Here is a 12,959-nt window from a genome sequence, read left to right on the forward strand (position 1 = left end):
CTGGTGATTGAGGAAGTGGTTGGCAGAGAAGGGGACTGCAATGGCAGAGTGGAGCCTTGCTGTGCCTACTCAGACTACAGAAATATACAGAGAGATACAGAGACAGCACAGCTTCATTACAAGGGACCCCCTAAGATCAGAAGGAAAGTTTTTTGAAGTGAACACTTTCTTTTAATAATGTTAGTTAATTTTCTGAATCATACTGAAAAATTGGTTTCTGCTGTTGATATTGTTAAAATGTGGGGGGGAGAGGTTATAAACTGGGTTCATTATGAGCAGTGATCCACGTTTTCCACTGCTGCGGGAAAATGCAGATTTCTCTCCTTTAAAGGAAAAAAACCGACAAAAACATGAGTTTATCCTTGCAAGCTGGTGGGTTTCCATGTTGCAAGGAGCTGCGGAAAGTGGGATGTAGGGGACACAAAGTGCATGCATGCATGCAAATGCTCACTTGGCAGCCAGGTAGGGTGGTGCAGAGCAGTTCTTGTAGCTCCCAACCATTTCTTTTGCCCACTTTTTTTACACTCCACTCAAGTTTGCCAGCTGTTGAGTTGGTGTCCTCCAGGATTTGGATACCTTTTTAAGTGCCCACACTGTAAAGCAAGACAATATAACAAGCTGTCTTGCTCACTGTTCAGTTTCTATGCTAGCAAAGAGAAGACAGTTTTTATCCTACAGTGTTGCAATGCCATCCCCAAAGCCTCTTCCCAGTCACAGGGGACTGGAGCTGGTAAGATTTTGTTTTTCCTCTTCACCTTTCCTCCCATGTGCTTTGGAGCTCTGATGTATGTAATTTTCTGGCACTCAAAAACTTACCTGTGGGTGACTGGATTACTGTTTGCTGCACTGGGCATAGTGTGTTGTTCCCGGGTAGTACTGCATTTCATACTAAAGAGCAGGCACTGGAAAGTAGCTCTTACTAACAGCATATTCACAGGGGTTAGAGTCTGATGAGGCTAGCCTAGTGACTGAATTGTGCTTCCACAGGCATATTTAATGTTGGAGGACATGTTCCTGCTCCAGGTGATGAAGCAGCAAAGAAAATATTTAGTTCGAAAGCTCAGAGAAACCAAGTGAGCTTCATATTGCTCTAATTCACCAGAATGACCCTTCTGAACGAATGGAATAGCAGACACGTCTGTCTGGAACTGGGAGAAAGGCTTTGTAATGTTTGGAGATATGCATGTTTCTCTGTCCATTTCATTGCCCCTGCAGACATGCCTAGTTTTGCTATTTGGCAATGAGTGCCATTTTGCAATGAGTTTTAAACATTCAGAATTCGCAGCATTGGTGACTTGCACAGAATGTTCTGCAAACTATTATCAAGTGTAGCTTGCTTATTCCTGGGTTGTAGTATATTAATAATTTGGGGAGGGGAAAGCAGCCCTAGAATTTTGAGATATAAAACACTTTTCTAAAATTCATATGCATCAAAAAGTCTTGCCAAGGGTTTTACTGAAAATGCCATGCTGGGATTTTTTATTAATCACAAATATTCATGCACTGATGAACTAAACTGATTTCTGGCATCATCAAAACACATCATATACATTACAATAGAACTATAAAGCGCATTGCTCTCAGGTATACTGTATAAGCAGTGGGGCTGTTTGTTTGTTTTTCTAAATCTGGTACAGTCAGCAGGCAAGCACGTAGTAGATGTGGCAAGGCTGGCACTAGGACAAGAATAGCAGCCAGCTAAAAAGCCATTGTGATGAGGTCATCATTTAAATTTAGGTCAGATATTAAGAAGAACTTTCTCACTAGAAGGGAGGTTAAAAATTGGAATTGACTGCCTAGAGATGGTATGGAATTGCCACCCCGTGGATTGTTTTAAGAGTAGATTAGAGAGGCAATTGACTGCTATGTATTAGTCAAGGATGATCCTGCGTTGAGCATGGGCTTAGACTAGATGATGTCCTGAGGTCTCTACTAGTCTGTGATGTCAAGCGTATGACAGACAGGGGTAGCATGAACTGGAGAAAGAGGTAGCAGCCTGAGCTAACTACTGCATTTTTATTGACCAGAGTGATTTTGATTCTAGAGACTGCAACTTAGAGAACAAGCAGAACTCGAAAAGATCAGGACATGGCAACCTAGAGGCCACAGGCCAGATCCTGCCCAGAAAGCCATTTTAGAGGACCTGCAGAGCTACAGTGCTTAGCCAAGGCAGTGCAGAAAAGTGGCAGCCCTGCAGCAGGGAGCGGTAACTGCAGTTGTGGCTGTAACTGTGGCAGTGCAGGCTGGGTTGGATGCAGGCTATGCTCACAGTTTAGCTGCATTAAAGCAACCCCTCACTGCAAAATGCTTCTGTCCCTGCCCTAGATGAGCACATCCACTAGGGCTGTGAAAAGCTTCAGTCACTGATTCAATTTAGCAGAGATTTGGCCCAGTTTGGTGGCCAAATCTCCAAATCTGAATTTAATCCCTCCAAATCGAATCAGAAACCTCTGAATCTATTCAGAGAGATTTGGACATAGACTCAGCTTTAACTGTTTTTTCTACATACCTCTAGATACCAGGCAATGCGTGAGTGCTGGGGTGCATGGAGTGTCCCACAGGAGTACAGGGGGCTCCCCAGCGCACTGACAATAGACCTGGAAGTGGACCAGAAGCACTTCTGGGCCCGCTGGGGATCCCCCCCCCCCCGGTTCGCCTACTGGTGCCTCCTGGGTCTGGGGGGGAGCACCCAGGGTCCCCCTGCAGCTAATCGCTGAGCCAGGGGTATGTGGGGGCCCCCCCTGCATGTTCCCCAGCAAACCCAGAAGTGGACCAGAAGTACTTCTGGTTCATTTCCGGGTTCGCTGTCAAACATGTGAAGATCCCCCACCCCCTCCTGTGGGACACTCCATCTACCCAGGCATCGTAGCGTTCACGAGTTGCGCCTGCTACCTCAAGGTATGTAGAAAAAAACTTTTAAAGCTGCGTCTAAGGCCAAATCGCTGATTCTCTGAATCAGCAGTGAATCTTCCAATTTGGATTCAACCGAATCGAATCAGGGACAGTGTTCCAAATCAATGAATTGAATTACTGATTCACGCTGAATCTGAATTGAATAGGGGCTACTTCACACACCCCTAACATCCATCATAGAGAATAAAAATGAGTGTCAGTTGTATATCACACTGTGGAAGAAAGACAAGTACAAATGATACCTGCAGTGTTGCTAGCAGCATGTATATTCTCTGAGACAAGAGACTTGACTGGCCAGGGAGATGGTCTGTATAACTACATCTATCCATGCAGGGCCTTGGTCAGCTCCCTGGTAAATCTTTACACAAGGAATCAGTTGCACAGGGGTTGGCACCCTTTGGCCAACAACCCCATCTCAGATGGAATGCAGATGATGTTGGCGCCCCAATCCTGTCCGACTCAGATTTTAGACAGCTGGCTTGAATACTGCTGGAGCAGTTTTTCCTTGTTCTCCTACAAGCCTCTTCAGGTATTTGGTTTTAAGGAGACTGAACAGCATGACTCATTTCTTCTGGTCTTTGCCAAAGTTTCCTCAATATAATGCACTATTGTTACTGAACATCATCTATCCTTTCTTCACTGAGAGTAAAACGGGACAGATAATGGCACACCTTGCTTTTTTAAAGCAGTTTAAATATGGAACAAGGCACTTGGCTAAAACACTAAGCTAGTCTCACCTGACTAATTAAGCATATAGCTATGCAGAGGTCTCCTCTTCTCACCACCATCACAAACAGCTAGGCAAACATGTTGCTTGCCATACTGCCTCAGATGACAACACTTCCACTTTCTTCCTTCTTGATACTTACGGCTGAGAGGTGCTGGTGTCAGTGCAGCACTTTACAAAGTCTATATCCAGCTCTGCTGTCACAGCACAGTTGAAGGGGAAGAGGTACAAAGAAAATACTGTGCTCCCCTAATGTTTTCTTCCAGCTCAGTTTTCTCCACCTACTATCAGGAAATACCACCAGCTGTTCACAGCATTTCTAATTACAGTCCTGAGATTATCTTTCAGTACTAGCTGCAATGGCAGGAGAAAAATCTAAACAAAAATAGCTAATCACAAGAAACTTTCCAGCAACAAAATGTGTGACAGTTAAGGGGAAACCATGAATAAGGCTCAAAGGATAGTGTTAAGGGAAAGTGCTCCTTAAATAAGTTAACAATATTTGTATAAATTATTTATAAGGGAATAAAATAAGTCACATTGTATAGCTGTACATGGAGTATCTGATACTGGCAATGCTTAAGTGACATTTCAGTAGAAGAAAGTAAGATGATTTCAGTGATTTAAACATGTCCTGACAACTGTGGAGTAACAAGTCTCCTGATTTAGATGGGTACAAATAGTTACAGAGACCTTTGGCTCAGGATATTTGTATTGCTTTTATGAAACAATGAAACTACTTGCACACAGTGGAGATTAGCTGCAGGCCATCAGTAAGATTAAATTTAATGAACAGCCCCAACAGAAGCTCAGATTTGTGTGCTCACCTTTACCAAGACTGCCACTTCTAGACTCTCTCTCAAACTAGCACCATTCCTCCCCAGAGAGGTGAGCTCTACTTCTATCTCCAACTCAGTCTGTCAATGTCAACTCTCCATAGTTCAGTGTAAGCATGTGTGATTAATCACCATAAAATCCAAGTACCTCAGAGCATTTATACAAATATGTTTGCCTGCACTGATGTGCCGGAAATCCAGCACGTCAGAGCATGAGTCTGCAGACCATGTGAACTGATGTGTCCAGAGCTGCGTCACACACATTTGTATAAAAGGTGAAATGTACACCAGCACTAAGAAAATGGCAGCAGTGCACTGTGAAACTAAAACACCCTTGGTGTGTTTTAGTTCAAAAGTGCACTGCCATCATTTTGTCAGCGCTGACACACATTTTGCCATTTATACAAATGCATGCAACACAGCACTGCCTTCCTGCAATTACATTATGGAGCTATCAGGAGACTGGTATTAAAAAAAAATCTGTGCCTGTTCATATTACTGTCTCCAGCAAATAGACATCCCTGTGCAAAACAGGTATAACTATTAATCTCAAAGGAGCAGACAAACATGACACCTTCCCTGCAGAAATGAGGTGAAGTTCGTCATTTTAAGAAAGTGGGACATCAGGGTTCTATTATTCAGTATTCACTCAAATAACTTGTAATGTGACCAACTCTGCTGTGGCCAGAATGCACGCTGAAATCTCAACAGTAAAGTGCTCACAATGCTCATGTTTTAGAATAAAAACACAGAAAACCCCTTGCACCTCCGTGATGGACAAAACTAACCCTTATTTTTTTTAATGCGATGTTACAAATACATAAAGGTGCATGGTTACCAAAAATAAGGTGAATAAAAAAAAATCAGAAACAATTATAACGAATTACTTTTCATAATTTAAGTATTGATAACTGGTTACATCAACAGGTAAGTGGTGGAGTAAGAATATGAGCTTATTAGCTGTGACTGTGGCAGTTCTGAACCGCCCACTAGACAGACACTGCAATCTCCTCTCCTTCTAAATCAGTTCTACCCCAACTATCTATATAATCATTATTTTAAACATCAAGATTACAAATTAACACTAAGACAGTAACATTGGGATTGTATTTGAACTTATGGCCAAATGTGCGCGTTAATTTTTTCCGTGTCTGCTTCTAATAGTAACATTCAAAAGAAGTTTTAGGAAACAAAAGCATGAGTCCATAAGAAGTTCACTCAATATAATTAGACAGATGTTTGCTTGTAGTTTTTAGTATCCAAGACCTTCTTTCCACACATTGAGCAGATGCCTGCAAAATAGGCAAAAGGTGTATATCAGTCATTTTTAAAAATGGGGAATTTTTCTTTTCAATGTTTGATGGCTGCAAGTACTTTTTAAGTACTTTTTTTAATAAAGAGTATCCTCCAAAAGGAGGTCAGAAATAGGAAACGTTGATGGATGGGTAGGATGAGCTCTCATTCTTAAATTATTTGCGTATTTTCTCCATTATGAAAAATGGAAATGGCACATTATGCTAATCACACATCGTATCTAGCATGGGATGACATAATTCTAGTTTAGACCAGAATCTCCATTTTATTTTCAGACCATTTTAATTAAAGAACTATTCTGGAGTTTCCATGTTATAAAACACCCAGAAGAAATTCTTAAACCTATCACAGAGCTAAAAATGCAGTTGTCAAAACTTGAAAGCTTCATATTCAAATGGAAGCCAGTTAGGCAAACTGCATGTAGAACAGGAAAACATATTTGGAAATAAAATAATGGATCAGATGGTAGGGGACTCTGAATGCATGACAAGGCTGATACAGGCCACATGCAACCTGTACAGAAAATGGATTATCACCAGCTATTATACAGGGAGAAGAAACCAGAAAGGGGGGCGGGGGGAAGGGAAGTCAGGCTCTACAGAAACAGAGAGGATACTAGATAATTTCATAAGAATTTAATCTAATCCCAAAGAGTGCTCCATAGCAGCGAAGAAACTGGGACAGGGAAGGGTAAGTACTCCTGTTACGTTTGAATAGATCCATCTCTGACTGCCAAACAAACTAATCAATTTTGCAACCTTTCAAAGACTGCATGTTGCGTTTCAATGATTACGTCTCTGAAAAGCTGACCTGTAAGCTATGCACAAGATCAGAACTTGGAGGGGTGAAAGTGTGGGGGGGGAGTGCGTAGCAGCAACTGGGGTTCTTTGGGTGTGTCAGGAGCAATCACGGGGTGGGGGGTTGGGGCATATCCTCTCCCATGAAGGGGTAATATACAGTTCTGGGGCAGATGGAAGCGCAGCTCCCAGCTGTACTGCAGAAAGTGTTCTGAGTTAAGTTACCCCAGAACAAACAAAAGTTCACTACTGGTTCCAGGGGGGAGGGGAGTCAAGCTGCTGGCTGGGAGCCTGCAGCCAGGTCCCAATAGCAAGGGCCAGGGCTCTCTGCAAGTGTCACTGTTTTCAGAATGGGAGGGAGGGAAGGCAGTGGAGGGAGCTCATTCTTGGGGCTCCCCAGCCAGTGCTGAAGGGTGGGGGTGAATTCAAACCCTCTCCCAAAAAAACACCAGCCCCACTGGGGGTGCTGAAAAAAAAACAAACAACTGAACTTTCTCTCCTCCCTTCCCCACTACCATTCTGAAAACAGCAGCAGGCAGACATAAGCTACAGAAGAAGCTATATTTTGAAACGTCTTCATCTGATACCTCACGCAGTGATTTTCACTCAACAGGCCATTTTTGAAGCTGCCTGCAGCCGTGCACTTGTGTTTAGTCACAGCTATAAACTGCTTTCTGTGGCCAGATCGGGTGAAAATTGTCACTCCTGTCTGTGCCCTCTGTGCTAAGGAAGTGCACTAGGAAGCCTAAAGGGAAACTTAAAGGCATAGGGGTCAAAATGCAGAAGCCTTTTGAGTGCCCAAAAGGGGCTTCTTTACTAAGGCTGAAAACACTACTAAAGAAAGCTGATTCAGTGAAACACCTTGCACAGCAAAAGTCACCAGTCAGTTTGTTAAAAAAGAGAACATTAAAAGGTCCTCTATAAACTGACAATTTAAAAAATACATAGCTAGCAATGGAATATTAATATGCTTTTACCTGGGCCTTACTCAAAGGTATGAAAACGTTCATACACTACAGCAGGGCTGCCCAACTGGTGGCCTAATGGGCCAAGGGCTTAAGCTGTGTCCCTCCAGGCTCCCACCTAGGTGTCACTTCCCACCATTGCTCCAGGATCCCTCTCCCTCTTTAGGGTGCATCTACACAGTGCAGTGGTGCAGGGAAGGGGGCATGGTATGCAACCCAGAGAAGTCATAGCTTAAAAGTTGAACAGCCCTATATTATGCTGTGCACACCACAGGAAACTACTTCTTTGGGCTGCTCTTTTACCTTTTGCCTCTCAATTGATTACACAAGGATTTGGAACCAGCCACAAAGACATCAGTTGACATGCTATGTCTTTATAAACCATCACTCAGTTTTCTGACCAGGAGAGGGTTCTTCTCTCTGCTCCTTATACTCAATTGAGGGCAAGACCTCTCCTCTGAGGAAGAACACTCAGCTATACAACCAAACTTAAAGACTTTCTGAAGCTTATGTTATCTGTGCACTCCAAGATAACCTGTTCTTGAATAAGACTGTTAAATCTACAAGGGGTTAATCAAACCATACACACACACTTATTGCTCAAGGACAACAAATTTTAAGAAATCTAACACTGAACTTAAGAGTTACCACCATAGGCTTAAATCATCCTTCAGATCTATTTCTAGGATGAACAACATTAAAATTAGTTCCTGTTGTGCACTAAGTTCAAGCTGAATGAGGATGGAGGGCACAGCTGTGTTCTTACATGTCTCACCTTTTTTATATGCACAGCCCTGACAGTAGTGAGACCCTGGCTGGTGAACAGAACTCTTGCAAATCCGGCATATTGCAAATTTATTCTTTCCATAAGGATCAAATCTATGAAGAAATAAAGCATTCATGGCTGTTATTCATTTGTAAAAAAGCCATATAAGAAAATACTTCCATCTGTCGGCTCTTGGCAGGATCATCAAACTCGGTGCCCACGAAAAGGAAATGTAGGGAAATACTGTAGTCTAGGCTGTCAACTTCTACTGTATCAGGATCCATCTGTAAACATCGATGGCCAGTCCCAACCCAGTGTCCCCCACTCTTGACTTGCTGCCCCCCCCCACTCCCCCAGTGTGTGAGGCAGGGTAGCCCTTTGCAGGCTAGAACTTCGACAGCCTGTAAAGGAAAAGCCAGTTTTCCATGTTTTTCTCTTTTAAAGGAGAATCCACTTTAAAAGTTCATTTGCAACCCTTTCATATATTTCTTGTGGCCTACTTTTGGGTCACAACCCACAGGTTGAGAAATGCTGGTCTAAGGAGACAGACATTTAAATACAGTCATAAAGCCAAGTGAGGTACAGGGAAGCTAATTTCATGCTCTACAGGAAGAGATCCATACAGTGTGGATACAAGGCTGACCAACTACAATCGCAGGACTAGCCAATTGCCCATCAAGAAGGAAGAAGGCACAGAGGAGCAGGTAAGGAAAGAGCCTCATGGCCCACTCCCCCCTTCCCTCCTGCTGCTTGGGGTCTGGGCCTGCTCCCCACCCTCCTCACTGCAGCAGCAGGGGGGATGGGAGAAGTGGGCCTAAGAGTAGGGAGAAGCCCCCCACCACCCGTGTCGAGCACAGACCCACTCTTTCCCTCCCCACACTGCTGCCATCACAGCACGCCTGCTTCCCCATTGGCAGTGGCGATGGAAGCAGAGAAGAGCTGACTGAGGCCAGTGCCAGTGGCCTTGCTCCCCCATGGTGGCCTGACCCTGCTCCATCCTCCGTGCCACTGCCATCACCTCCAAGGAGCAGGGTGGAGGGGGGACATGACCAGCTCCGGTGGCCTCACTCCCCTCCCTGCTCCATCGTTGGCATCTACAGGGAGCAGGGCAGGGAGTGAGGCACTGGCCTCACCCCATTCCATCTGCTACATTGCTTCTGCCTTCAAGGAGCTGGATGGAGGGGACAAGGTCAGCTGCAGTGGCCTTGCCCCCCACCCCCATTCTGTTTCCACACCATTATGGTGGTGCTTCACTGTACTGCCACCTCCTGTACGAACGCTTCTTGCACTCTGGCTGTTTGTCAGCCAATCAGAGCGCGAATAAAGCATTATAGACAGACAGACAAATAGATTAAAGCTTTTATAATATTAGAATACTTGTATCTCAGCAGCTTCCATTGAATGGTTTAACAGCCTCTGATTTGGCAATCATCACTATTTTCCAAACAGTATACACGACCCCAGAGATTAAGCGATTCTCCCATGATCTCATATGCAGTCTTGACAGAGGCAATAAGAGAGACCCAATTTCTGAACTCTTCTCCAAAAAACCCCACACATTAATGTACATTAATGGAAATATATTCAAGTTTCTTAAGGACGTGCAAGAATTACAGAGTTTTGATAATTATCTCCTACCTAAATACAGCAGTAAAATGTGTGAGACCATGCAAATACTGCATAGTCTCTGCCCAAATTATTTGCTCTCTTTAACAGATAAATTAAATTGTTTTTTTTAAAAAAATTCAAGCTACTGAACTATTCATGAATCGTGCTCTGGCTGTAGTGCAAACATGGCAACTTATTTTCCTTATTTAAGCAAAATTAAGATTGCAAAACTAACCTTGCCTTCTTTGAAGTCAATGCCTTGTTTTCATTTAGTTTTCGTCCACCACTTTCTAGAAAGGAAAATAGCAACAAAGTATTTCTTAATTTCAAAGACAAGAAAGCTTATTTTGTAAATTAAGGACAATACAGGCACATCGGTACATCTCTCCTGATATGAACAAAAGAGAAAAAATTACTTTGAAAGCAAGGGCCCAGAAATGTTATGCTTCTTATGTCTAAGAGATCAGTCATACTACCTTTCTACAGTATGCAGAAAACCTAGTTGAAGCAATATATTATAAGCAATCTGTAAAGTTATCTATGGGGGCATAAAATGTAGTTACTATCTTGATTAACTTAAATTTGATCACCTTGCTTGGAAACCTAGTTCATTAAAACTTAACTTTGCAGGTATATACACTCAAATTTTACATATTTACAGAAACTTTCATAACAAAGCATTAATCTGGTCTCTATATTCACATTTTAAGTCTCACGTCTAGTTACAATTTGATATAGTTTGTTATAACTTGGCATTTGAGGATAAAAGGCATGTCTCGTTCTTTTTCTTATTGATTTTAAAAATTCAGTGCGAAGCCCAAATCATAAAACAAACTCTAGGTGGCTAGTCTACTTCACCTACATAATGCACCTTCACTGCATAGCTGAAGCTTTAGTTACTTATCTTACGTTATATAGAAGTTGGGGGCACAGCTAGAAGTGGAAGTTCCTAGTAGTTTCCCATCTAAAGTCCTGTGCCTGAACTACCAGCACCCCCTCCTTTCTCTCATAGGAGCGTAAATATTTAATTACACTTCAGTATCCTATTTTAAAGTTAGTATTTGTTTGTTTAGGATATGGATTTTTTTTAACTACTAAATACGTGATGGCATGAGGCAACATACAAGCCAAAGGCCTATAAATGGCCAAGTAATAACCAAATGTATGCAAACTTTAACTAGTCAGCTCAAAGAACAGTAAGTTCAAAGCCAAGTCTTAGAATATGCAATTAAAAGCAAAGTTGGCAGGTAGAAACCGAATATTGTATACATATTAGGACTAAAATGTGAGGCAACAAAAGGACTTTGTTTTGCTTAAGCAATGAAGTCCATGAAAGTACTTACCTTGGCACTAAGAAGTATAAGTTTTCACTCATCTGAATTTAACCTAAAAAACACTCAACAGCTACAGAAGACAGTAACTCATGTGCAAAGTATAGTATAAGCCACTTAACATGCACATAGATAGCAGGCAACCATTCAAAAATCACAAAAGTCAGATCTTTATTAAATCCTACCGATTTCAGTACTAAGGGCACTGTATAAGATGAATTAGCTAGGACCAAGCTAGTTTCTGGGTTGCTCTTAGAAGCCTAACAATTGAACTGCTAGTCAGTTTTGCTGCTACTTAATGTCACCAATTCTTATGCAGTTAAACAGAATATATTACAAAGACACCACGCCAAAAACGTTCCTAGGCAGGCAAATAATTTATCTGATTAGCCAAGAGGCTGACTGACATTTGTTGCAGTGTAAAACTGAGACTGGCACTATGTTATTCCATTAGATGAATTATGCACTTCTCTAGTACACACTTACGTCAATACGTACAATAAGTATCATTAGCCCACACTGGAACAAATCATGGTTGGAGGGATGCAGTACCGAAAAGTCAGAATTGTGACATTTCCCACAGAAAATGAGAAAGAAACTGCAGTAGGTTCAAGTGGAGGAAAGGAACAGGCCAGCTGCTTCATGCTGTCAGAGCTGTAAGATGCTTCACAGAGCCTTTTAATTATGTAACTGGTTCAATGCTTACTGAGCAATGAATGCTAAGATTTCTCTAAGTAATGCTTGAAAATACTTCAAATAAACAAATAAAGTAAAAAGAGTACCTGTAGTGTTTCTGGCCCCATCCTTCCACGTGTCAGGGGTAATCACAGTGCCCAATTTCTTTTCACCTACGGCACAAAAAGACAGAAGAGGAGAAAGCAAGGAGATATAAGTGAAAATGCCAAAAAGAAGGTTTCTACTGAAGCCACAAACCCCAAGCAGGGTGCCCCCAAGTACCCTGAGGTGGGAGGGGATAAGCAGATTCAGCTGCAGGCTCAGGCTTGCCCCTGTTGGGGCCCCTCTCTGAAGGGGCGTGCACTGTAACATGGGAGCTCAACCCCCAGCCCAAGGTGTCATGCCATTGGGCTCATGGGCTCCCCACAGGTCTAGAAATAGGGCGGTCGGGGTTGTGGCACTGCTTCCCTATGGCCAAACTCCCAGGCCTGTGGGGAGCCCCAGGCCCTGTGCTGGACTGGGCCACACCACAGTCTGCAGAGTCAGGCCCACCCCTAGGGCTCAATCCTGGCCAGAGAGGCTATGAAGGTGTTGGGGCCAGGCTCCTGGCAGCCCAGTCTGAGTGGGGATGGGGGAAGGCAAGCTCCCAAGGCCCAATCCCAGTCAGAAGGGCTACAATGAGGCAGGGCCAGGGTCCCAGTCCCAGCCAGGGGTGGGGCCAGGCTCCAGGTGCTAGGGTTGCCATATGTCTGGGTTTTCCTGGACATGTCCTGTTTTTTGGACCCCTATGCTGCGTCTGGGCAGGTTTTTAAAACAACAGCAAATGTCCAGTTTTTCTCCTCTCTGGGGCTGGCTGCTTCAAGCCAGGAGCAGCGGGCAAGGTGATTAGCTGTCAGAGGCCACATGCTCCCCACGCAGGTTTCGACAAGCCAGATAACCAGAAAGAGCGCACAGGCATGCTCGTGATGTGGGAGCTGCTTGGGCAGCAGGGCAGGGGAGGCAGGGGTCTGCAGGTCAAGAGTGAGGG

General features: G+C 43.4%; 1 protein-coding gene across 1 annotated transcript in view; it reads right to left on the minus strand.

The window, feature by feature from the left end:
* Positions 1–5,240: 5,240 nt before the first annotated feature.
* The window catches only part of CRIPT (CXXC repeat containing interactor of PDZ3 domain), an 8,236-nt gene continuing 517 nt past the window's right edge, over positions 5,241–12,959 (minus strand). The window contains exons 2-5 of the mRNA XM_019549365.1: positions 12,040–12,105; positions 10,162–10,216; positions 8,328–8,431; positions 5,241–5,768 (exon numbers count right to left, since the gene is read on the minus strand). Of these exons, the coding sequence (XP_019404910.1) occupies positions 5,704–5,768; positions 8,328–8,431; positions 10,162–10,216; positions 12,040–12,105 (290 nt within the window). The 3' untranslated portion in view covers positions 5,241–5,703. The remainder of the gene's footprint in view (positions 5,769–8,327; positions 8,432–10,161; positions 10,217–12,039; positions 12,106–12,959) is intronic.

Source organism: Crocodylus porosus, unplaced genomic scaffold (genome assembly GCF_001723895.1).
Source record: "Crocodylus porosus isolate Cpor-Errol unplaced genomic scaffold, CroPor_comp1, whole genome shotgun sequence".
NCBI lineage: Eukaryota > Metazoa > Chordata > Crocodylia > Crocodylidae > Crocodylus > Crocodylus porosus.